The sequence below is a fragment of the Amphibalanus amphitrite genome, unplaced genomic scaffold (genome assembly GCF_019059575.1).
Source record: "Amphibalanus amphitrite isolate SeventyFive unplaced genomic scaffold, NRLGWU_Aamphi_draft 000067F_arrow, whole genome shotgun sequence".
Taxonomy (NCBI): domain Eukaryota; kingdom Metazoa; phylum Arthropoda; class Thecostraca; order Balanomorpha; family Balanidae; genus Amphibalanus; species Amphibalanus amphitrite.
In genome coordinates, this window is record NW_024881563.1 from 717,408 (window position 1) to 741,267 (window position 23,860).

Below are 23,860 nucleotides of genomic sequence, written 5' to 3' on the forward strand. Positions count from 1 at the left end.
GTTCAGGCTGTGCGGTCGTCTGCGACATCGGCCGTGAAGATCCCGAAGCTGTTTCTTGCTGAATGTGCAGCTGACGGGAGCGATCCTCGCGCTCTTCTCCATCTTGGTGCGGTGTCATGTCTGATGACGATGGCTGCTGAGTCCCCGGTCTTGGAGAGGGCCGCTCCAGGGTCGGCGATGGCACTGGTGGCCGTGCCGAAGTAGCGGATGATGACGGCGCCGCCGGAGCGGATGACGTGCCGGCAGCTTGGGCGTACGTCAGAGGCGGAGTGGACATGGCCGGCTGCGTTTGCAATTCCAGCATCGCCTGCTTTAGGCCTTTCATCTCGTTTTGCATCTGGGCAAATTGTCCAAGAAGAACGGACATGTCTACATGCTCAGGTGAGGCCGGTGGGATATTGCCTAAATCTACCGCGTAAAACCTTGGTAGAATAGCCCCTTCACGGTCACATACTTGTAGCGCCTTCATGATATCTTCCATGTCTGCACGGTTCTTACAGTTGGAAGACGTACTTTTGCGCCTTATCAGCCGAAGATCTTTCCTCGATGGGAACAGCTCATTGATAGCTATTTGCCATAGTGCTTCTTTTGCTGCATTTATTTCTTCGCCACTGTAGAAGTCGGTACATTGCTTGACAATCGCTTCAAATGGGGTGTTCTGTGACTTGTTAATGCAGAAGCACAATAGTTCATTTTGTACACAAATTTCAGACATATTTTGATTGCTTGCCATCTTGGGACATATGACAAATAATAGTGAGTCCGTTTGCAGCTAGCCGTGCCGGTTACTTCTATGTGTGTTACCGTGCAACATGTCCATTACAGATACGAGACAGGCAAGACAAACAATCCTATTAATATGTACACGACCCACTTTCTCTTGGGCTTTTTGAGTTTTGACACTTTTAAGGGCAGTGTTCTTGGCTACTCACGTGCACACGTCGAAAAATCAAGAGTGAATAACTATTCTTGGATTGAAATGTTTTGGAAATTATTCCAAAATATTATACATTTCAAATGCTTATATCTTGTAAGCCGAAGATAAATTCATTTGATATCAATATTCACCGCATTGTCCAAAAAATTAGGAACAGAAAGATGTGCATTTTAGTCCAAAGCAACGCTCATTTACGCAGAAATAGACAGGAAATCGGAGCCCACTAAAACACGTCCGATCACCACGAAAAATCTATGTAAATCCATTTATCTCCATAGTAAATCCAATAATCTGAAATGGTCTGAAGAATATGAATATTCAATATTCATAGCTCTAGAAATAAAAAAAAATACATGAAAACGTAGAAAATAGCAGCAATTTAAATGAGACATGTATAACGCATTTGTTTCATAAAACATATTCATATTTGCTAAAAATCTATGTAAATCCATTTCAGATTATTGCCCTGAAATGGTTATTTCTTAATAAATGAATTTGATAAAAAATGCAAGATTAAAGATATGTATGCCTCTGTGCCATCCATATTTTACTGCGGCAATTGTAGTTCTGCTTACGGTTGCCTCTTTATGATACGGGCCACCACCACCTCCACTGCGCTGGAGCTCAGGCGTTCTACCCCTCCCCGCTACGGACCGGCCCTCGGGCTAGGTGTGTTAGTACTGAGCGCAAACCTGTAGTAGTCACGTGACTTTCATTCACGTAGCGGGAACGGAAGCTATAGGCGATACCAAGGACGGGCTCTGGGGAGGCAACCGGCGCGGAAAAATAGCACAATTGTAGTTTTGGAAGAATATCTGTTGCGGTAAGAGGAATTATACAAAACATACGTGCTAGGAGCAAACATGTGTTATTCCTCCATACTTTGCGCTACATTTCCTTTCTCCAATGGCCAGCACTTAGCAAATAATAGCGCAATTCTAAATTGGTAATATATGTGTACAGTAGCAACTGCGGGTCCCTGTACCTGCCCACACAGCAGAAAGAACCGATGCTGAGTGATCCAGAGCCGTCTCGCGTCTTCGAAACGATGTCCGCCGACTTCTTCTCTCATGCGGGAAAGTCCTGGCTTGTCATCGCCGACCGACTCTCAGGATGGCCCATCGCCGTTTCCATCGACGGTGAGCCGACATCCAGGATCTTGGTCAGCCACTTGAGAGAGGTGTTCGCCGTCTACGGTGTCCCCGGTGTCCCCAATCAACTCAAGGCCGACGGCGGGCCACAGTTCACAGCCCGCCACACCCGCACCTTCCTGGAGCGATGGGGCGTGACGCACACGATATCATCCCCACATTACCCGCAGTCCAACGGTCATGCAGAGGCGGCGGTCAAGGCCGTAAAACGGCTGGTTCAAAAATGCAGCGTGTCCGGTCGCCTCGACCTCGACGAGTTCTCGCAGGCCATGCTTGAACTCAGGAATACACCCCGGGAGGACGGTCGATCACCCGCTGAGGTACTCTTCGGACACCCACTGAGGACCATGGTGCCGATGCACCACTCCGCCTTCGCTTGTAAATGGCAACAAGCTGCTGACGAGTGTGACAAGCGCGCTCACACCCGACGGGAAGCCGCTCGAGAACGCTACGACGCAGCAGCCCGGCCCCTACCGTCTCTCAAGATTGGCTCAAATGTCGCCATTCAGAACAACGAAAGTGGCCTGTGGGACAGGTCTGGCGTCATCGTCGCCATCGGTCGCTACAGAGCCTACCTGGTGAAGCTCGCCAGCGGTCGTACACTGTGGCGGAACCGGGGCTTCCTACGCCCGTATCGCCCACTCGTTCCCCTGAGCGAACGCCGTACCGATAATGAAGCGACGGCGCCAGCCACCGCAGCAACGGCTACCACGCCGTCAGTGACGTCAGGCCGCACCGCTCCACCATCCGCGCCCGCAAAGCAAGTCCGGTTCGCGGATCGCCCTGCTATCGCCGCTCCACGTCGCAGCGGCAGGGTCACACGGCCTCCTTCCCGACTCCAGGTCGACCCCTGTCTGCAGTCATATGCGTGATCGACTGAAGGGGGGGGGAGGTGGGCGTGGGGGGAGGTGTACCATACGCCATTATTTAGTGGCCACGACTCTCGAGTCAGCTGTTTGCTCCCAGTCAGCTGTTTGCCGAAACAGCTGAACGCGGGATAGCGGCAGAGTGTGTTTGGATTGTCTCGTGTCATGAAGGTGTGGTGCGCAGAATACAAGAAAAGCATCAGAACACGGACGTCGCCCAGACGGCATGACGACCCTTCCCTATGCAGGAGGGAAGTGCCTCGTTTGGGACGCTACCTGCGTCGACACGTTCAGCGCCTCATCAGTCAAGGCATCCGCGGCCCGAGCGAGCTCAGCTGCAACCGTCGCCGAGAAACGTAAGCGCCATCGCTATGCCGACATAAGTCGACGCTATCAATTCCACCCTGTCGCCATAGAGACATCCGGAGCGCTCGGCCCGGACAGTTACTCCTTCTTGAAGGAGCTCGGCCGCCGTATTGTGAAGACCACAGGAGACCGACGGGACTTTGAACGCCTCATGCAGCGCGTGTCTGTGGCGGTGGTGCGCGGCAACGCCACAGCCGTTCGACTTGCGAGCGTCAGTGTGAGGCCGAGTCACAGAGCCAGCATTGAACCAAAACCACTTCCATGGCCACCCACAAACTCAACTGGCACCGAAGCAAAGCTCCCACCGGAGCAGCTACCAACCACCACGTCTCTTACGACCAGACCAGCAGAACAGGAGATACTGGATCCATTGAACATGGGACTTCCCAACAATGGTATAAGCATGTGCCAGCACGTGGGCAAGAGCGTCAGCCTGGCTGACATTAAGCGGCAGCTGAAGTCGAACCGGCGGATCGGCGCCTGCGACAAGAAGGTGCCGACCCCGTGCACGGCACCCGCGGATGGGGAGGAGCAGTCGGTGCCGTCGGGCGCGCAGCTGCCGCACGGCGTCTGGCTGTGCATGCAGTGCGGCCACCAGGGCTGCGCGAGGCACGCCACGCAGCACTTTAACACGCCGCGCTCCGACTCGCACACGCTGGCCGTCAACGCCGCCGCCGACTGGGGCGTCTGGTGTTTCACATGTAACGAGAAAGTGTCACTGAAGAGTAATAAGAAACTTCACGAAGCTGTGCAGTTTGTCAAGAAAAAGCAGGGAACTCTACGTCCCGGGGCCACGCCATCCAAGGAGGACACTCCGCCTCCCAAGTCTTCCAAGGGCGCCTCCGCTAAGGAGAAACAGGCTCAAGCGGACCGTGATAACGAGTCACTTCCGAAGGTCAAGGGTCTGATCAACCTGGGCAACTCGTGTTACCTGAACTCGGTGCTGCAGTGTCTGAGCCAGTGCCACTACCTGACGCACTACCTAGACATCAGCAGCCGCTCCGGGCGAAAGGTCACAGTCAGCGCTAACGGGGAGACAATGGAGCTGGTGCTGCCGGAGGGCGGGCCCATCACCGCCTCGCTGTGCGACTTTCTCAAGTAGATGCACATCACGGGCACCGGCTCCACCGTCTCCCCCAGCCATCTGCTCAGAAAGATCGCCCTGAAGGTGCCCCAGTTTGTGGGCGGCGACCAGCAGGACGCACACGAGCTGCTGCGAGCGCTCATGGAGCAGGCGCGGCTTGAGGATCTCCGGCGGCACCAGAAGCAGATCCTGCTCGGTCTGGGGCTGCCGGCCAAGGCCGACCCCAAGGAAGCACCCGACGACATGAAGGCGCGTGCCAAGGTGCTGGGCCGCCAGGTGTCGCATACGACCATCGACTCCATCTTCAGCGGCCAGCTGGTCAGCCTAGTGGTGTGTCAGGCCTGCATGGCCCGCACACACCGCATGGAGCCCTTCCTCGACCTCTCGCTGCCCGCCGCCGAAGATATCATCTTCAGCCCGCTGTCGGAGCTCGACCCGCCGCCGCCCTCTGTCAGCGGGGAATCGACGGAAGACGAGCTGAACGAACCGCCGGCCTCAGTCAGTCCGGATCCGCCGGCTGACGAGCCGCCCGCCTCGGTCAGCCCCGACCCGCCGCCTGACGAGCCGCCTGTCTCGGTCAGCCCCGACCCGCCGGCCGACCTGGCCGCGGAGGAGCTCTCGGAGCGGCTCAGCGCGCTGATTGTGGACTGCGCCGGCGCCGCGGCCGCTGCGGACTCGTGTGGGGACGAGCCGGGCCCGCTGACAGTGAACGGCCGGCTGTCGTCACCGGTGGAGGCGGACGCGGCGCCGGCCGGGCGGGTGCCACTGGTCGGGGAGAGTGCTGACAAGGCCCCGAACGGTGCGCCGGAGACGGCGGGAGCGGACCAGGTGGGGGAGAAGCAGAGCTCTGTGCCGGCGGAGAACTGCGGAGAGGCAGTGGAGGCGCGTGAGAACAGTCTGGGCGCTCCGAACGGTCACTGCGGAAGGGCAGCCGAGGAGGCCCCGCGGGAGGGTCAGTCGCCGTCACCCGGTGAGGTGCCGGGCGGTGTGCCGACGGAGGCAGTGGCGAACGGCCAGAGCTCAACGGCAGGGGCGGCGGACGGCGGCGAACTCCAGTCTGCGCCGAACGGCGGGACCTGCGCGCCAACCGAGTCTGTCCCGGCCGAAGGGACGGGGACCGGTGAGGGGGAGGACCCCTCACCGGCGGCCGATCCCTCGGACGGCCCGCCGCCGACGCTGAGCCGCTGTGAATGGCTCAGTCGAGCGCTGACCACTCTGGCGCCGCGCTACCAGGCGGCCGCCGGCGAGTGCAGCCTGCTCACCTGTCTCAATCAGTATACGGCGCCCGAGTTGCTCACCGGCAACAACAAGTTCGGCTGCGACAACTGCACCGAGCTGCGCAAAAAAGGGCTCACGGCGGCTGAAAAAGCAGCTGAGAAGAAACTGGGCACATTATACAGCAACGCCAGCAAGCAGCTGCTCATCTACAGTCCGCCACCGGTGCTGACCATCCACCTGAAGCGGTTCGGGGTGTGCAGCTTCAGCCTGCGGAAGGTGAACCGGCACGTGCAGTTCGGCGAGCGGCTCGATCTGGCCCCCTTCTGTTCCTCCATCAGCCAGGACCTGCCTCAGATGCGGGCCGGCCAGCGGCGGGTGCTCTACTCGCTGTTTGGTGTCGTTGAGCACAGCGGTCGACTGACCAGCGGCCACTACACGGCCTACGTGCGCGTGCGCCGCCGTCACGACCAGCTCACCGTCAACCCTGCGCGACTTACCACACTCGTCACCGACGCGTTCGCCGTGGCGTGTGAGCGGGCGAGGCAGCGCGCCGAGCAGACCCGAACGGAGACCACGGACGGACTGTCCCCGGTCAGGCCCGCAGAGGAGGGCCAGGAAGACGGGGAGGGCGAGGACCCCGCCGCCGCGCCACAGGAGTCACAGACGGATCAAAAACAGCCCGCCCCGGAGCCCGAGACGGAGCCGGAGCCGGAGCCGGAGGCCGGGCGGTGGTTTTACGTGAGTGACACGCACGTCACAGAGGTGACTCTGGACAAGGTGCTCAAGGCGCAAGCTTACATGCTGATCTACGAGCGAATTGTGTAAGCGACTGCGGTAGCTTGGGATGGTGCTCTGTGCACGGGGCTGTGACGGCGCGCGAATCGTGTCCCTCAGTCTGACCGAGGTGTGACTTCGGAAAGGTCAAGTTTTTGAATAAATACATGCTTACCTTCCGGTATTCATCAAATAAAAATTTCACCATCCGCCAATGCGAGGCACCCGCCACCGATCGGCATGCATTAAGTTCACAAAGTTTGTCGACCCCGGCTCGCAATGAAGATCTACGAACCGATCAAAATCTCATTGGCGTTCTTCCAGCGCCCGCCACGTGCCAGCCGTGCACCCCAGCGAGCGGAAACCTAGAAAATGCGTTGACCGGTGACGTCACCTATAAGGTGTGCAAATTTCAACCTCCTACGCCGTACCGTCTGCCCTGTAGGCGAGGTTAATTGAACCCACTACACGGCGTGGCGGACAAACAAACAAACAAACAGACAGACAGATGGATCCTGTTCGATTAGTTATTTAGACAAGCGGCTGCGCCACTTGCTTTGCTGCGTGGTAGGAAAAAATTGCGGCACCAGCCAATTTGCTTTCGAATGGTGTTCGATTCAAATTGATGTGTCGTCTAGAAGCATAGGTATGGACGGAAATGTGAAGAGAATTTAAAAAAGAACTGTTCTTAAGGGTTTTTTTTAATGAAATTTGGGTGATACGGGCTCAACATGGGTCAAGGGAGCCCGGTCACTTTGGATGAGGCCAGGTCCCATTCACCTCCTGTCCGATGGGATCAGCCCGGGCCACACTTCTACTTTTGCCTCCACCACTACCCCTACCCCTACCACTACCCCTACCCCTACCCCTACCACTACCCCTACCCCTACCCCTATCCCATGAGATCCCATACCCATCCCATACCCATCCCATCCCATCCCATACTCGAAGAGGGCAAAAAACGCTTTATCACCGCTCATTGCCAAAGAAAACTGAGGAAGATTTTGGAAATCACGTGGGTTGTATAGCGGAATGGCTGCTACCAGTTTACGTGGTCAAATGTGTAAAAATACGCAACACTTCTTCAAAACTGCGATGGCCCATACCTCCCGGGTCTCCCCTACCTCTAAAGCTCTGGCCCCAAAATCGTCACTGACTTATCAGCCAATGAGCGTAGAGTATAGACTTACGCTGATTGGTCCGATTGCTGCGTTTGTCGTTTAGAATGCTCATCGCTCACGGTGCTGACAATGCTAGCGCAAATTTCGCCACTTTTCGTAATGTCAAAAGACCGGGGGGCACCCACCTGACTGAATCCATTCTGCCGCGTCCCACAGGGGCGTGGTTCAATCGCTGATTGAGAAACACTTTCCTGCGCCGGACCGCGACCGCATCAGTCGGCTGCTGGGCATGCAGCCGGACCGGCCGTCGCCACAGTTCCAGGCCATTCTGGACGAGATCAAGGACGAGGCCTCGGCCAGCGGCGCCGCCAAACGAAAGCCAGGTCGGTACTGCCAGGCTGGTGCTGCTTGTCTGACTCATGTTCTGCTTTTGGGCAGAAGTCGAAATATGTCAGTTTTAATTCCTCTTTTTCGATTGTAACTAAGAATACGAGATGAGCCATAGTCATACGTTAGTCTGCGTATGAGGATAAGTATATCCACCTAGCAATTACATTTACTAGAGTACAGGCTTTCGCTATAACTGTTTGTTTTGATATGTACGAGTGGTTATCGAAAAGTTCTGATCATCACATAGGAGTAATAGACCGATTTCAATCATTTTTGTTGGTATTATATTTGGTTCTGAAGAACAATGTTCATGCATAGAAGATACTGAAAAGTGGTTTTATTATATGTAGGAAAGACTTGAAAGTAAAAAAGATGAGCACTGGGCCCATCGAGGACCGAACCGTCATCCAACTAATACATTTGAAACGGTATACCACTGAGAAAATACATCAATAACGCGAAATAAGTTTTTTGGCGAGGAAAGCCCATCTCATGCACTTACCGGAAGTGAAGAAATGATATTCAACTTGGTTGCATGGCCCTTGCAGGGGAGTCAAGAAGTGAGTGGCTACCAATGGCTGACAAGGTGGTGACTGTGAAGGTAGTGGAGGACCTCATCCTTACAGATCGTCGTGTCACCTTTCAGATGATTATGCAACATAAATTGCTCAATGCTGGCAGTACCTGAAAACATTATCAGCAAAGAACTACACACGATAAAGGAGTCAGCCAGCTTAGAAGTTCGTGTATTAACTTTGTTCAAGAAAATGGTGCCTCTTAGGAAATTGAAGAAATTGTCGATCGTTTGAGGACTTTTGACGAGTGCTGGGTGTATGTGTATGATTCAGAGATAAAAGAGATTATCAAGAAGTTGGAGCATAGCACATCTGTCCTTAAAAAGTGAAGATTGCAGAAGCCGATAGGGAAGGTCAATGCTCTCAGTGCTCTGGATCTGGCGTAGGATAGTCACTACCGACTGCCCTGATGATGGTCGGATAATAACTAGCACGTATTACTGCACACTTTTGAAGAAGTTTCGATGTACCTTCGAGCAGAATTGCCACAAAGAAGCACAAGAAAGATGTTTTAACCTTTACCGACAGTACCCCCACTAATTCGGCCTGAGCTGCCATTGAACAAACAACATGATGTGGACATGAAATCCTACCGCATCTAACAAATTCATCTGACCTGGTATTAAGTGACTGGATTGTTACGGGAGATGAAGAATTCACAGTATGGCCGGTGTTTTAAGGACTGAAATGACGTCATTTAATGAGGTGGAGCAGTGGTTTACTGGACAATGCGAAGGTTCCACAGTGACGGCCTGAGGCAGCTAAAAAAAACATTCAAGAAGTTTTTTTTTAACAATTGTATTCAGCTTATGACATCGTTTCACACGCAAAGATAAGAAGAGAAACAACAGAGTAAACTGATCGCCTAGTGACTCCCAGAATCCTACACACTTTTACAATCCTTTTTAGCTAGACCGGTCAAATGCTTCAGCCAACCCTGCCCACTTCTTTTCATGGTCACATAATTTTCCCCTTTTAAGCGCTATGTGTTTTTCCGTGATCATGTCCCTTTTCAATATAGTTAATAAAATGTCAACAGAGAGTAGGTATTTACCAGCAATCATCGTTTTGCCTACGATGATGATATGATTAATAGCCAGCAATTCATCATTTCCTAGAATTATCATTTTTAAGTTAAAAAAGACATGTTTTGAACTAAGCCTACGTTCCTCAGATATGTTTCAACGTCATTCCAAAATGCTCTGACCAATGGACAAAACCAGAATCTGTGCATTATAGTATCAATACATTGCGTACATCTGTCACATCTATACGATACTGTTATGCCCATTTGGTAAACGTTTTGTTGCCACAATTTTCGTCAAAATTTTTAATTGTAGTGTTCGATATTTAACCGAAATTAGTCTAAGATTTGCTTCATATACTTTCAACCAGTCAATCTATCCCATCTCTTGCTCCCAACCCAACTCCCAACTGTTTTTACTTCCCTCGTATTTATGATGTAGAAGTGTGTTATACATATACTTACTGCCTTTTTCTGACTAATGATCGCTTTAACATTTGGGTGAATAATATGATATGCTTCCTTTACTTTACCTTGTCTGTTTTTCCATTCAACAGGCAGACTATGTACCAGACCTAGATAATCTATTATTGTCCCTTTCAGATCATAAGTAACTTTTGCTTCCTCAAAGGACATTATTTCTCCATTGTCCCTTAACCCTAGAACGCCTAGGGGGGGTTGTATCAACCCCCCCCCTGAGGTTTTTTCGAAGTGCACGCTAAACGGCTTGTCGTAGCGGGCTGAAATTTTCAATACCCTCTGGGGCAACCTTTGCGCATCTTTTGCCGAAAAAAAAATTGATCGGGTCATGTCAGGTCACGGAGTTATGACGTCGTAAGAGATACAGCCTCCGGCCGGATTTTCACAAACTGAGTGCCAACGCCCGAGGTTTCCTGCCGGTGGTACAGACATCGGTTGATGGATCGTGATGAAACTTCCCATGCATGTTGGGGCAAGTATTGGCTATCATATGGTGTAAGAAATTTGACCGGGTCAGGTCAGGTCACGGAGCTATGACGTCACAAGAGGAACAGCGTCCGGTACTATTTTTGAAAAGCGCCCGAACCACTATTTTGCTAATTCTTGTCACCTCAATGGGAATATGCAGCAATATTAGCTTCTATAGGAAGCAAATGGACCTCCCAAATCCAAAAATACAATCAGATTTCAAAAATTTAAATTTTGATTTTTCGAATTTCTGCCGCCGACTGTGACCTTGCCGACTTCCGGCGCTCCCAACGCGCCATTTTTAGAGCTAGGGAAACGAAATACATACCAAACGATAGAGAATTGATCAAGGAACACGATAGTGAAGGTTTCAAGTCGATATCTCCCACCGTTTTGCCGCAATCGCCGCCGAAAGTTGAAAAAAGTCTATTTTTCCGAAAATTTGACCTTTGACCGGTCAAAAGTAGGTCAAATGTTGACCTAGGACCAAAAAAATATACCACCAATCGCGAGATCTCGTTGAGAGCAATCCGTGTTTTTTTTCCGCTAAGCTCTACGACCTTCCGTTTCGAAACGCCAGGGGGGGTCGTAACAACCCCCCCCCCCCCTGGTCGTTCGTGTTATGAGAAATGGCCTGGTCGTGCGAGGGTTAATAGATCATTGAAATAAACTATTCCTTTTTGCCTCCATGCTTTTATTTCACAGTTTCTAAATTTTGTATGATTTGAAAACCACACGGAGTGTCGATTAACATCTTCTATGTCCACCATGATGCTCTGATCATATTTTGCCATTGCTCGTACAACATCTGTCCAAAATTTATTGGACATATTTCTTCCCATTTCCAATAATGAATCTGCATTGCGCTCCCAGATAAACTGGAATCGTGCTATTTCTTGCCTAAACAACTTGCACCAGTCATGATTACCCATGATTTATCTCCTCACCCATGTAACTTTCAGGGCGGTATCGTACGTGTCAACATCTACCATATTACACCCTCCCTTTAAATGATCTCTATAAATACTACTTCTTTTCAACCGATCAATTTTCCGTTCCAAATGAACTGTAATAATGTCGCTTTCAACTTTTTCATAAACTCCTCTGGCGGACTGGGGAGTGATGTAAGTATATGTGTCAAAATCGGTAGTAACAACGTCTTGATGATTATGATTTTACCACCCAACGAAAAATTGCGTCTATTCCAGCTGGCAATAATTGCACTAATTCTCGTTAGCTCGCTGCCATAGTTTTCTTCCACTGATTGAGTCTCGTCATTAGCAAAAATGATTCCAAGAACCTGAAGTTTCTTTGTCCATCTTAAAGCCAAATCCGAACAAATTGGCTCTCTTGTTTCTGCATCCTTACCTACCCAAAACGCCTGGGTCTTCTTAATATTAGGTTTTAATCCAGAGTATTTAGCGAAGATTCCTAAGTCTTCGAATAAAACCCTACAACTATTCACGCTACCATCTAAATAGCACATCACATCGTCCGCGTAAGCAGACATCTTGATTTCCAAATCACCTACTCTGACTCCAGAAATATTTCTGTTTTGTTTAATTCTTTGAAGCAATGTGTTCATTACAATCACAAAAATATATGGGCTAAGAGGGTCTCCTTGTCTACATGATCTTCCTAACTTGATCCGTTTTGATATATGTCCATTATAAACAATCAATGAGGCAGCCTCTGAAGAAAGCGTATCGAACCACCGAATACAAAATGCAGGGAAGTTTAACTTCTTCAACATTACGCGAATGAAGTCCCAGTTAACTGAATTAAAGGCATCCTGAATGTCCAAGCTAAGAAATAAAGCACTTCTCTCTGTTCTATTTAAATGATGAATAAGGTCATATGTAAGTCTAATGTTGTCACCAATAAATCCACCCTGTATAAAACCCGTTTGTTCATGACCAATAACATCTGGTAAGACCTTCTTTATTTTATTTGCTACTACAGATGCAACTATCTTATAGCTCGAATTTAGTAACGTTATCGGCCGATATGATTTTATCTCATCTTTAGGCTTCAGAGGTTTTGGAATGAGTGTTACAATTCCCTTAGTTAAAGACGTTGGTAGCCTACCATTTTCATAGCTTTCCATTACCATTCTATGGAAAAAAGTTTTCAGTCTTTCCAGAATAGCTTATAAAATTCTGCTGGAAATCCATCTGTTCCCGGCGCCCTATTATTCGACATTCCTTTTAAGGAATCTGTAAGGTCCTGAAGCGTCACCGGTCTATTCAATTCCTTAAACTGTATTTGTGAGAGCTGTTCCATATGTAGATCATCTACAAATTTCTCCGCCTCTGTGCAATCAATGAGCTGTTCAGTAAATAACTCAGAAAAATGTTGAACTAATATATCCATTATTTCTGTTTGTTTCGTTCTCCGTTCATTATTTGCATCACACAGACAAGCAATGTTTTTATTAACATAATTTCTTTTTTCTAACCCCAAGAAGTATGCTGTCGATTTCTCACCTTCCTCGTACCAGCGAGCCCTGCTTCGTGTCACAATACCCTCAAGAAGAAACTTCGTGTCAAGAAGTTTGCTGTCGTGGGTGGGGACTTGTGAAGGAGTAATGAACATCATGTAAAAATCAAATTTATCTCTTCTAATTCATGGTGATGATCAGAACTTGGCCCTCGTATGATTGACGGATGGATTAGTTTGGGTGTGGAAACTTGCATTTTGATTTGCATTTTTTGATAGATTTGGGTAATTGTTTTTAATTTATTGTAAGGCATGATATGATGGTGATGAATGCGGTGTTTTGGAGCCTTTTGTATGTTAGACTCTTATTGAATTCAACTCTACACCTACTCCACCCCTTCCTTACCCCTACTCTACCCCTACATTACCCTACTCCTACACTACCACCCCTTTGTTTCGGTGGCCTTACCCTACCCGACCCGACTAGTGGTGTCAATCGGTTACCAAAATTTCGGTATACCGTAAACGGGGGTGACTTTACGCGCCGAAATTTGGTACCACTATTCCCTCATCAATTTTACACATGGTGTGCAAGTTTGAACCTCCTACCTTTAAAGGTCAGGTCACCAGGTCACTTTGAATGACCCAACCTCAAGTCACCTTTTTGCAACTTTGTCACCATGCCAGAGCTACAGTAGATGTCGGAGGCCTTTGAAAGTCGCAGGATGTTATTAGGTCATTAGTAGCTACAATTTGTATATCTCGGAATTTTGATATTGGTGACCTAAGGTCAGGTCAATTTCGTGACCTCCCCATTATAAGTCAATGGGGGAAAAGTCAACTCCCTGTTTTTACCACTAAAACGGGTCGGAATGGCCCCATAAACCATAAATGACTTCATATACGATCAACCTTCACTACCTTGAGGTCTGTTTTGCTGTTGGGCAGCTGTAAGGTCATGTGACGTCATCAAAGGTCACCAGCGGTTTTTTGACAATAACTCCGTACAGGAACAAGATACAGCCGTGCGGATGGTCTCATTGTGTTCAGCTCGTCAAGACGCATCGAATGATATACATGATGACCTCGAGGTCACGTGACCTGAGGTCAACCTTTGACCTTGACCTTTCGAGGTCAACATATATATCATTCGATGCAAATTGACGAGAGGATCACGATGATGCCCTTAGTTTGTGCCTATCTTGACTAATTCGAAAGTTATTCGAGAAAAACTCTCCATATATTACGCCGCCATTTTGACTTTTTCGACCTCTGTGACGTCATCTTTGACCTGACTTGAAAATGACCTTAGTAAAAATTGTAGACCTTGGCCGTGCGTATCCGATGCCGTTTACCGCTTGTCGCTATCTTGCTCCGTTCTCGAGATCTCAGGGGGGGCGGTCATCCGCCCCCCCCCTGTCGTACGAAGTTACGTCGGTACGAAGTTGGCGCAGACCCCCGTCGGTGCGCGGGTTAAAGCTTGTTAACTTATTTGGATGACTCTATGTTCAAAACACGGATGAAGATTAGCCCTTTGGGTTTTGCTATTATCGTATTTATATCTTGCCTAAAAATATAAATTTTTAAGGAAAATGAGTCGTGGCAAAGTTTAACTAAAAAAGGGGTGACTTTACCACTGTGCAAAATAATGTTTTTTAACGCTAACAAATACTTTTCAAGCATTTTTGTTCCATTGTATGGGGAAGGGCAACCATCCTTAATTGTTTAATAGGAAAAATAAAACAAGCATTTTTGTTCGATTGTATGGGGAAGGGCAACCATCCTTAATTGTTTAATAGGAAAAAATAAAACAATTCGATGTTTTTTGCTCTTAAACGATGGGCAAAAAAGAGAGATACCTTACTTTTTATAATACATTATATTTGTTGAAAATAACTGAGATTTGATCGTAAATAGAAACTGAAAATGGTTCAGAATAGATAAATAAGCAAAAATATTATTGTATCGGTACTCTAGGACCTTGCCGCGTTTTTCTAGCGGCATTAAGAGGAACAGAAAGAGGACGTTCTTGCAGGAACTTACCGACACCCTTAATGATATCAGCGCACAGTGGGGATTTTTCCGATCTAGCGCCTATTAATTCAAAAAATATTTTTTGGATTTTTGTTTATTTTTTGTGTCAGTAGGGCTAAGAAATGTCTGAATTTTTCATATATGGCATTGTTTTATCTGTATGTCCACAGCAAAACTAGGAAAAATGCGCCCAAAGTTCACACTCATGCGTGATTACTCAATGGGCTCAGCAAGGCCCGAAAGTATAGCTCAATTTCATTGTCCTGTCCTGTTGGTTTTAATCTTGCGAGGTCTTAAAGTTGCATATCGTCTGAAAGGCACCTTTATTAGGAATGGAATGGCAAACAGAAAGTATGCCACAACCTTACTAAGGTCACAAAAATGCCCTTTACAAAAAACCCTTACAGACACCATATTGAAGGAATGGTATTATAAATAAATGTAGGAAATCAACAATGTTCTCCACACTTTTCCACTCCGAAATATATCCTATCGAATTCGCCACTTTCTTCTGCACAAGACAACGCCTAGTTTGGCTGCCGGAACTTGCCTGAACACGGAATATTCACATTAGAGTATCTTAACACCCCACTCGAGGAGCGCTAGGGCAAACAGCACGATATAGGTCTGTTCCGGACATAGGCGAATAATTTTACTTCGTGATTTATATGATGCATATTTTCTGAGACACATTCATTAGGAATAGGATGACAAGCGTAAATTATACATACCGTAACCTTATTAACCATCGCACTTGTGGGGAGGGGGAGGGGGAAGGGGTCGGATAAAACCCCATGGTTTTCCGCAAATTACTCGCGCAAAAAGCGGCCGATCGCGCCGAAACTTTCGGTACCCTCGAGATCATCAATTTTACATCTAACCTAAAAATTTCATGACTCTGACCCAACTGACCTTTGACCTGTGGCATATTTCTCGAGACCATGTTTGGCCGGAATCGCGATTCGGCGTATGCCAGCTCACATTATCCGCGGTTTCCAGTCTTTTTGTGGTTTTAAACGTTCAAATATGTGAAATGATGTTCATGCATAATGGTGGAAGTCAAGGTCACGTGAAGGTCAAGTCAAGGTCATTGACCTTTTGATGACCTTGGTTCACTTTTTCGAGTTTTACTTGTTTCTAGGGTAGTTTTTGGTGCTGATTTCGATTTTAGCAGCCATTTGAATATTTACGAAGTAGTTCTAGTGCCTTCGTTCCATGTTACGAAGCTATCAGTAGTAGGTGACACTTCTATGGATGGCCGGCAGGACACCTACTAATTGATCTAACCTGACCTGACCCGACCTGGCCTAAATGCATAAAGACATCGTCTGTGATCAAAACTAACATGAAATTCGTGATCAGCACCCCAAAATACCCCGTAACACCCTAACTTTGCGAAGTTTCAAGAGGTCTCGATTGCCCAACTTTAGTTGGGTCATTAAACTGACTTGGAAAGTCAGCTTATGACCTTGGACTTTGAAATTGGATATATTCGGCCTAATTTCGTCATAGGCAGCACGCTTGACTTTTCCGCGAAGCTCTAGCTTGATCAGGGGCCAAACGGCTGAGCGGGGGTCCAATTGAACCCCCTATACTATGTTGATTATGCACATTTACAGGTAAAATTCTCACCAGGACACACCAGCCAACATCTGTGCACAATCTGGCTACAATTCTACCTATGGTTTGCCCTCTACGAATAAATACGTGCTAGATCGGAAAAATCCCCACTGTGCAGCGTTTTGATCTATAAAATGATACAGTTTTCTTCAGCCAGTCTTATTGGCAAACTTCGGAGTTGTAGATGACCATGACTGTGCTAAAAAGTTGGGCCCAGCTTCATCCATTTTTTTATTTTGGTAAACTTTGCTTTTTTATACTCACACTGTGCATTCCTGTGTTAATTCTCAACATATAAACCTTTACATTAAAAAAAAAACAGTTTGGAGACCAAAATGATGCTACATTTAAAACTTATTTTGAATTGCTTCGGATAAGTATTTCATTTTTGCATTTGATAACATGGTGGCAAAGTCACCCCATGTGGCCTGCAATTCACTTGGAAGAATCGCCACCAAAAATTTTAGCTAAATGAAGTGACAAATGCCAGTTTTGTTGGATATGCTAACTTAACAACTTTGTCATGATCAACCATACCAAGTTTCAGCATCGCAGTTTGTCTAGAACATGGTTAAATAATAAAAAGTTCGGACCTCTTCAAATTTGACCATTTCAATGACTCCAATAAAATGGAGCCCAGTTCGGTATTTAGTGGTAACTTATCTCTCAGTGTTGGTTATGTTGGAAGGCCCATCAATTATCCTTCATTTGTGCATATAAAATTGTTACATTATTTGTGAAATATCACTGGAGATCACCCTAAAGCATTTTTTGAGAAGCATGGCAAAGTCACCCAGCATGGCAAAGTCACCCCCGTTTACGGTACCGATACCGAACCAACACCGAGTCGGGTCGGTATTCGGTATTGTACATATACCAAAAGCATTTGGTATTTTGTCGGTATTATGAACACCAACTGCTGCCATAATAGATTTGAAAATATTTTTTGATTAACCTTCTGAACTCAAACTTGATTTGATAAATGACATGAGATGAAGAAACAAATGGCAATCATGATGCATTTCTCCCAATGCATGATGTCATAAAAAATGGGGCACAAATGTTAACTGTAATATCAAACACATCAGTCTACCAAGGTTAAATGACAACTAACAGTGCTAGCAAATTCCAAAACAATGAGGATAATTATATTGCAAAGAAAGCTAATATGCAAGACACAAAAATGTATCAATGTTTAACTCACTTTATACTGGAGAACATACTTTTACTAACTTACTCAAAATTTCCAAAGCATTTATCAGTAACAACTAACAAATTTGACTTTGTAAGAAAATTAACCTCACTTTCATTCTTCCTAAAAGTAAATTCCGGATTCGAAATATAACAACTTTTTTAGAAGCTTTCGTCATTGCGTCATCGTCAGCTCTGGAGTTTTATTTGCAAGTCAGCCCACTACAGTTGTTATACATATCAAAAAACCGATAAACTTTTAGGCGAAAAAAGCACTATTTTAGGCCCATTTTTGTTTTGTTTTTTGCGATATTAGGTAAAAACAGAAGCTTCTTATCCTAGGAAAAATAAAATGGGAAATCATTGGAAGGTAGCACACTACCTTTAATGGCCATTAGCTCTACCACTAACACGAATATCAATGCAGAGGCAGGGCATCCCTGTTCAAGGCCTCGGGATGGCTGAAACCACCCAGATGTAAACCCATTGTTAATGACAGAAAGCTCCGCACCATTATGTAGCAATTTTATCCAGTCGACAAAGGTTTGGCCAAAATTAAACTTCCCTAGAGCATCATAGATGAAGTTGTGCTCGACTGTGTTAAAGGCATTTTGAAAGTCCAGTGCCATTATCAAGCCGCTCAGTTTATCGGTTTCACAATACCTGATGACGTCATCTATTGTTCGTAAGTTCGTCCCAATAAATCTTCCACGTAAAGCGCCAGTTTGATCAGTAGAAATAAGTTTATTCACTACAAGTGTGATTCGGTTTGCGATAACTTTTGCTGTTATCTTATACACAATATCTAATAAACAAATCGCGCGTTTGTTTTTCAATAAAGTTTGGCTACCCTTCTTAGGAATTAGAGTTATTACACCCCTTCGCTGAGTAATAAAAACTTGCCCCGCTCCTTTGCTTCAAGTATAACATTTAACACGATATTTTCTAACTCTGACCAAAAGAAGTGGAAGAATTCCTTCGAAAAACCTGAAGTGGATGGTGTCTTATTGTTTAACATGCCGTCCAATGCCTTTTTTACACTCCGCTGCAGTAATCGGTGCGTCACATAAATTTTTGTCTTCGTCACTTAGCCTAGGACAGTTAATTGTCCCAAGAAATCGATCGCAAAGTAAAGTGCCTTCCCCACTATTTCTGGATGTATAAATATTCTGAAAATGAGCTTTGCAATAGCTCAAGATGCTATCGTTTCCTGTAATGACCTGGTTGTCCTCATCAAACAATACATGTATTTGTTTCTTAGCATTCCTGCTGGCATATAGACTGAAAAAGTATTTTGTGGGCTTTTTACCGTCCTCAATCCATTTAGCCCCTGAATAAAGCATGGCCTTTTTCCTTTCTAATCATCCAGTTCATTTACTTTACGCCTAGCCTCCTCAAATTTATGAACAACTTCATCGCTAGGGTCGTTGATCATCTCTATTTCATAACTTTCAAGTTGTCGATAGGCTGCTCTATTTTCTTCTCGTCTTTGTGTCGCGATAGCCTTGCCTCTTTTAATACAAAGTACTCTCACTTGACTCAACAATAATTCTAATTTTAACCCCCAACCTGTGACGTCATTGTATATTTCATCACCCTGCGTCACCTTACGAATTTCGTTCCTGACAGACGTCGCGAAAATTTCATCCTGTAACATCTCATTCCGAAACCGAAACAGGCCTGGTCCTTTGTCGTCTGCGAAAATGGCGATTTCGATGCTAACCAGACTGTGATCGCTGTGGATACCGGGCTTGATATTCACACATTTCAGCACATGATTATCCAGCAAATAATGGCTGGCAAAGATATAGTCGACCCTAGATTGCTGTAAAGGGGCTAGTGGTCTCCAAGTGTAACGTCTTACATCCCGGTGCTTATAGCGCCAAACGTCTGTAAGATAGTGAATATGCGCAATTTGCGTCATTATATTAGCTGCGGGTGACATCCGAAATCTGCTGCTATTGGTATCCAAACTGTCCATATGCAAATTCATATCCCCACATACTATGTATTAAGTAGTTTTGCTCAAGTTGCGTCAAATTTTCAATTTTTTGCTTCAATAGATTGTAGAAATGCACCTGCCGTGCTAAACAGTTCTGTGTAGGCGCGTAAACGCCAATCAATTTTAACAAAAACTTGTCATATTTCAAATCGACCATGATCATTCTGCCATCATCATCCGCAAACGTCCCAGCAAGGGTACAGAACATCTGCACTGATCTCGGGATCAATACAGCAACCCCACATTCATAACTTGAGCCATGGCTAAAAATGACTTGCCCACCCCATTCTGCCTGCCAATATGCTTCATCTGCGTCAGTAGAATGGGTTTCTTGGAGCACAACTACATGGTTAGGATAGTGTTGATGAAAATGTCTAAATACAGCGCGACGCTTGCTAGTACCTCGCAATCCACGCACGTTAAAGGTGCAAATATTTACGTTAGGCATGCGGTCTCTTAGAAAAAAACCGAAGTTGGTCACCTTCCGAGTGTTAACACTAACAGCCCCGCCATCTACCATTCGCCCGCGACCCTTTGAAAAGTATGGTTGAAAGATGGCGCTGAAATCGATCGAACGCAGTTTGCGTTTAACTGTTTTTACTTCTGCCAATTTTTCCACAACTCGTTCCTTGAGACAGATAGATAAGAAACCACTGTGACACAAAAGACACTTTAACTCATCTATCCGTTTTATCCGTTTTGCGTCCACGCTGCGGCCAGGGCTGGTAAAAAAGCAAATTGCGTCCCCGACCAAAAAATGAGAGCGAAAAATGACCCCGACCTTTTTACGATTCATGTATGCAGGCTGCACATAGGCGCGGGAGCCGGGGGGGGGGGCAGTGGGGGCAGCTTGCCCCCCAACTCTGGGGCCGGGGGGGGGGGGGCGGTGCCCCCACAGCTTTGAGACGGAATATCACACTTTTTTTGCAAATGTTTTCTTTTTTTGTTGAAAAAGCCGAGGGGTGAAAAATAAGTGGCCTAAAACCGGTGAGAAAACTAGATTTAGGGGTACCCTAGGTTAATCTCTATTATGGTGTGCTCCCCCAGTCGGAAAGTAGTTCCCGCGCCCCTGAGGCTGCATGCAACTACGATGCGCGTTTCCTTAGGTTTCATTTCTATATTAATTTTTTTACGAGCAGTCATATGTACTAAATTGCTTATCAGACTCGCGCTTCGAAATTTCCATTTTGTTAATTAAATATCACGGCATCACTCGGTCAGCGGGTAGCGTAACAGACGAAGAAACCGGAAAGGGTAGGGGGCGCTACGATCGTCGAACAGATGCAATAGGTGTCGCTATTGTATCGGTAGCTCACAACGACGACGGCTAGAAACTATCGACTCCGCATGAATTTACCATGTCCAACCGGTCCGACCCCGGTTCCGAATCTAGTCGTTTGTCTAGTCGTATAGCTGGCTACAACTGGTCGTCAATCAACCCCGCTTGAAATAGCACAGCCGACAGCGGGGTCGGTGTCTAAGCGTCTGTTAGTATGTGTTTGATCATCTAGTTTGATCTAGTTTTCGTTAGCAACTGTCGACGGTAGTTTTGCTGTTAACGGAAGTGAGTTGTGGCTACTAATTGTTCATAACCATGTTGTAGGTATGTATTAGGTATAGGGGCTTTTTATGTCCTTGTTAAAGGGGATATACGTTGTGGATTCAATGATATCTTTTACTTGCGTTTAGTTTCTGCTTTATTTGAAAGTTATTTATTACTGTAAAAGTTTACTAAATGTGGTAATTTTGACCCCGGGTACTTGAACTTTTACTGGTACTGTGTCCCCGACGACGTCAATAGGACATAACACTTTACCAGCCCTGGCTGCGGCGACCCAGAACCCCCAGAACCAGTGACCCCGACCCACCAAACTCCCGTATTGCGCAAAACTGCCCCGTCTCAGCGCCGGTCTCAAATTGGCTCCAGGCGGAGCCGGACGGATGGCTGCACTATCTTAACAGTGTTCATGCGACAAGCGATCGGTGTCCCACGAAACTTAATATTTGAGACAAAACGCTCGACTGACAAATTCGAAATGCATGGTTATAACTTATAATATCAATCAACTTATTCACAAAAAAAAAACACAGCACACCAATACTTATGGCGAGCCAAAATAAACGATCCTACAATCACAGTAACACAACGTCACTGTTACCTTAGCCAATCATCTCGTTAGCTGTTCTGCCTGTCACAAAATCCTAACATCAACCACCTGTACCTACATTGTACGACATAAGTAGCTGTGGCAGCATTACAACAGAAACGGTCTTACCCGATCAGGCTTTATGGTCATTCCCGAATCGAACATCACCAGGCTTAGCAGCTCCCTAGCGCCAAGGTCCTCCAAGCCGCCCGGAGCCCGCCAACACTGGCTCGGTCTCCACTGCTCCGGAGCGGGCTCCCGCGGCGCCCCGTCGCCCACGCGCCGGCGCCGGGCCCGCTCGAAAAGACGTGCCAGCCGTCAGCTGTCCTTTACTGGCACTCCCGCCGACCGACGAGCCAAAGCCGCCACCCGCTTCCACCGGCCCGGGCCCACCGCCCACCGGACCAGCACCGTCATCCACCGCCCGTCCTCCCTCCTGGTCCCGTCCAGCTGCCACTGCGCCACCCGCAGTCTCCTGTGGCACGAGCTCCCCGTCCGCCGCACGGGCGACCGGCATCCCGTCAGCAGGGGCGGCAGCCACGGCCCCAGTCCGACGCTCATCAACGTCCGCGGCGCCGCCGCGGCCGCCGCCACGGCTTCCCGGCAGCAGTGGCATGACGCCGCCCAGCAGCTGCCGTAGGTGATCCTCGTCTTTAACGCGAATGTTTTCGCCTCCTCTTTCCTTTTTGCAGTAAACGTGACCTCGCCGGCTAAAAACAGACGCGATTTTAGCCCCATTCTCCTTCCTGCGCGCCGCGAGAAGCGTCTGGAACATTTTCTGCATCCTCGGCACTAGCGACTCGGCTATGTAAAGTGGTGCCCTCTCTCGGAGACCGGAGGAAGCACCGCGGTCCCGCTCGGCCCGGGCGTCGCTGCCGCCGCCCCGGGAAAACAGTTTGAATCGACGCTCGTAGACATTGTCCCTTACGCGGCGCTTGAAAAACTGCACGATGACCTTACTGTCGTTCTGCAAACGATGTGCAACCTGGATATCGTTTGTTGTAAGTCTCAGGTCGGGAAGACGTTGATTGGGCAGTTGTATAGTCATCTCCTCGATATCCTCGTTGCACGAGCGAAGCCCGAAATCGTCGCACGTTAGGATCAGTGAAGACAATCTACGGTTCATGTCAATTCCTCCTAACCGCTCTCCCATCTCTGTCCTTTGCTTTCGCAGTGTCATCACTTCGTCTTGGAGTCGCTGTATGACGAGATCTTTTTCGAAACTCTCTGATTCCAGAACCTCTAGTCGCCGCTCAAAGCGCTCAAATTTGGCGTCCAGGACCGTGATCATCTTAGCATTCCCCGTCTCAATCAATCTCTCGATAGCCTCCAAAGTGACGGACTCGCTGAGCAGCTGTTGATGTCCCGAGGCACGCGGTGAGATGAACTGGCGGACTCGCTGCTGCCCGGCCCGTTTCTGCTCGACTTGACGCACCATGTCGGGCACGCGGATAGCTGTCGTTTCCGGCCCGCGGCACTATCGGAGCCAGATTGAGATGCAGCATTGGCTCCACCCTCACTCTCAGATTCCGAACTCATTGCACAGTTCGGCTTGCCACGTACACACTTCAGACTTTTCTCGCTCACTCGCGGCTCGTTTCACTTATCGGGGTTACATGAGCACAGTAAATACGTATTTAGCCGCTAATTCGAATTAGGAACGCATTACCGACTCATGTAGCCACCTGCTAGTACGAATCGGCGATCCGATCCGCGGTTACATGAGCAAAGCAAATACGTATCACGATCGGATTCACCGCTAATGCGAATCAGGAGCGTACTACCGACTCATGTATCCACCTGCTAATACGAATCGGCGGTCCGAACAAAATCCGCTGGGAAAGAGGCTTAGAAGCGAATAGGACCAAGATACGTATTACAGGAACTATTTCTTTCCAAAAAGAAACATTAAGATGCAAAATAATAGGTATTTTTTTCATTTGCTTCTTTTGAAATAATAATTAAAAAAATAT

The 23,860-nt window shown here is 47.5% G+C and overlaps 1 protein-coding gene across 2 annotated transcripts in view; it reads left to right on the forward strand.

The window, feature by feature from the left end:
* LOC122378894 (protein strawberry notch homolog 1-like) overlaps positions 1-23,860 on the forward strand; it is a 550,127-nt gene that overhangs the window by 254,828 nt on the left and 271,439 nt on the right. For both annotated transcript variants that reach the window (XR_006256101.1, XM_043360535.1), the window contains exon 13: positions 7,734-7,900. Coding sequence is in view for 1 of the 2 variants with exons in the window: in XM_043360535.1 (XP_043216470.1) it covers positions 7,734-7,900 (167 nt within the window). In the remaining variant the exon portion in view is untranslated. The remainder of the gene's footprint in view (positions 1-7,733; positions 7,901-23,860) is intronic.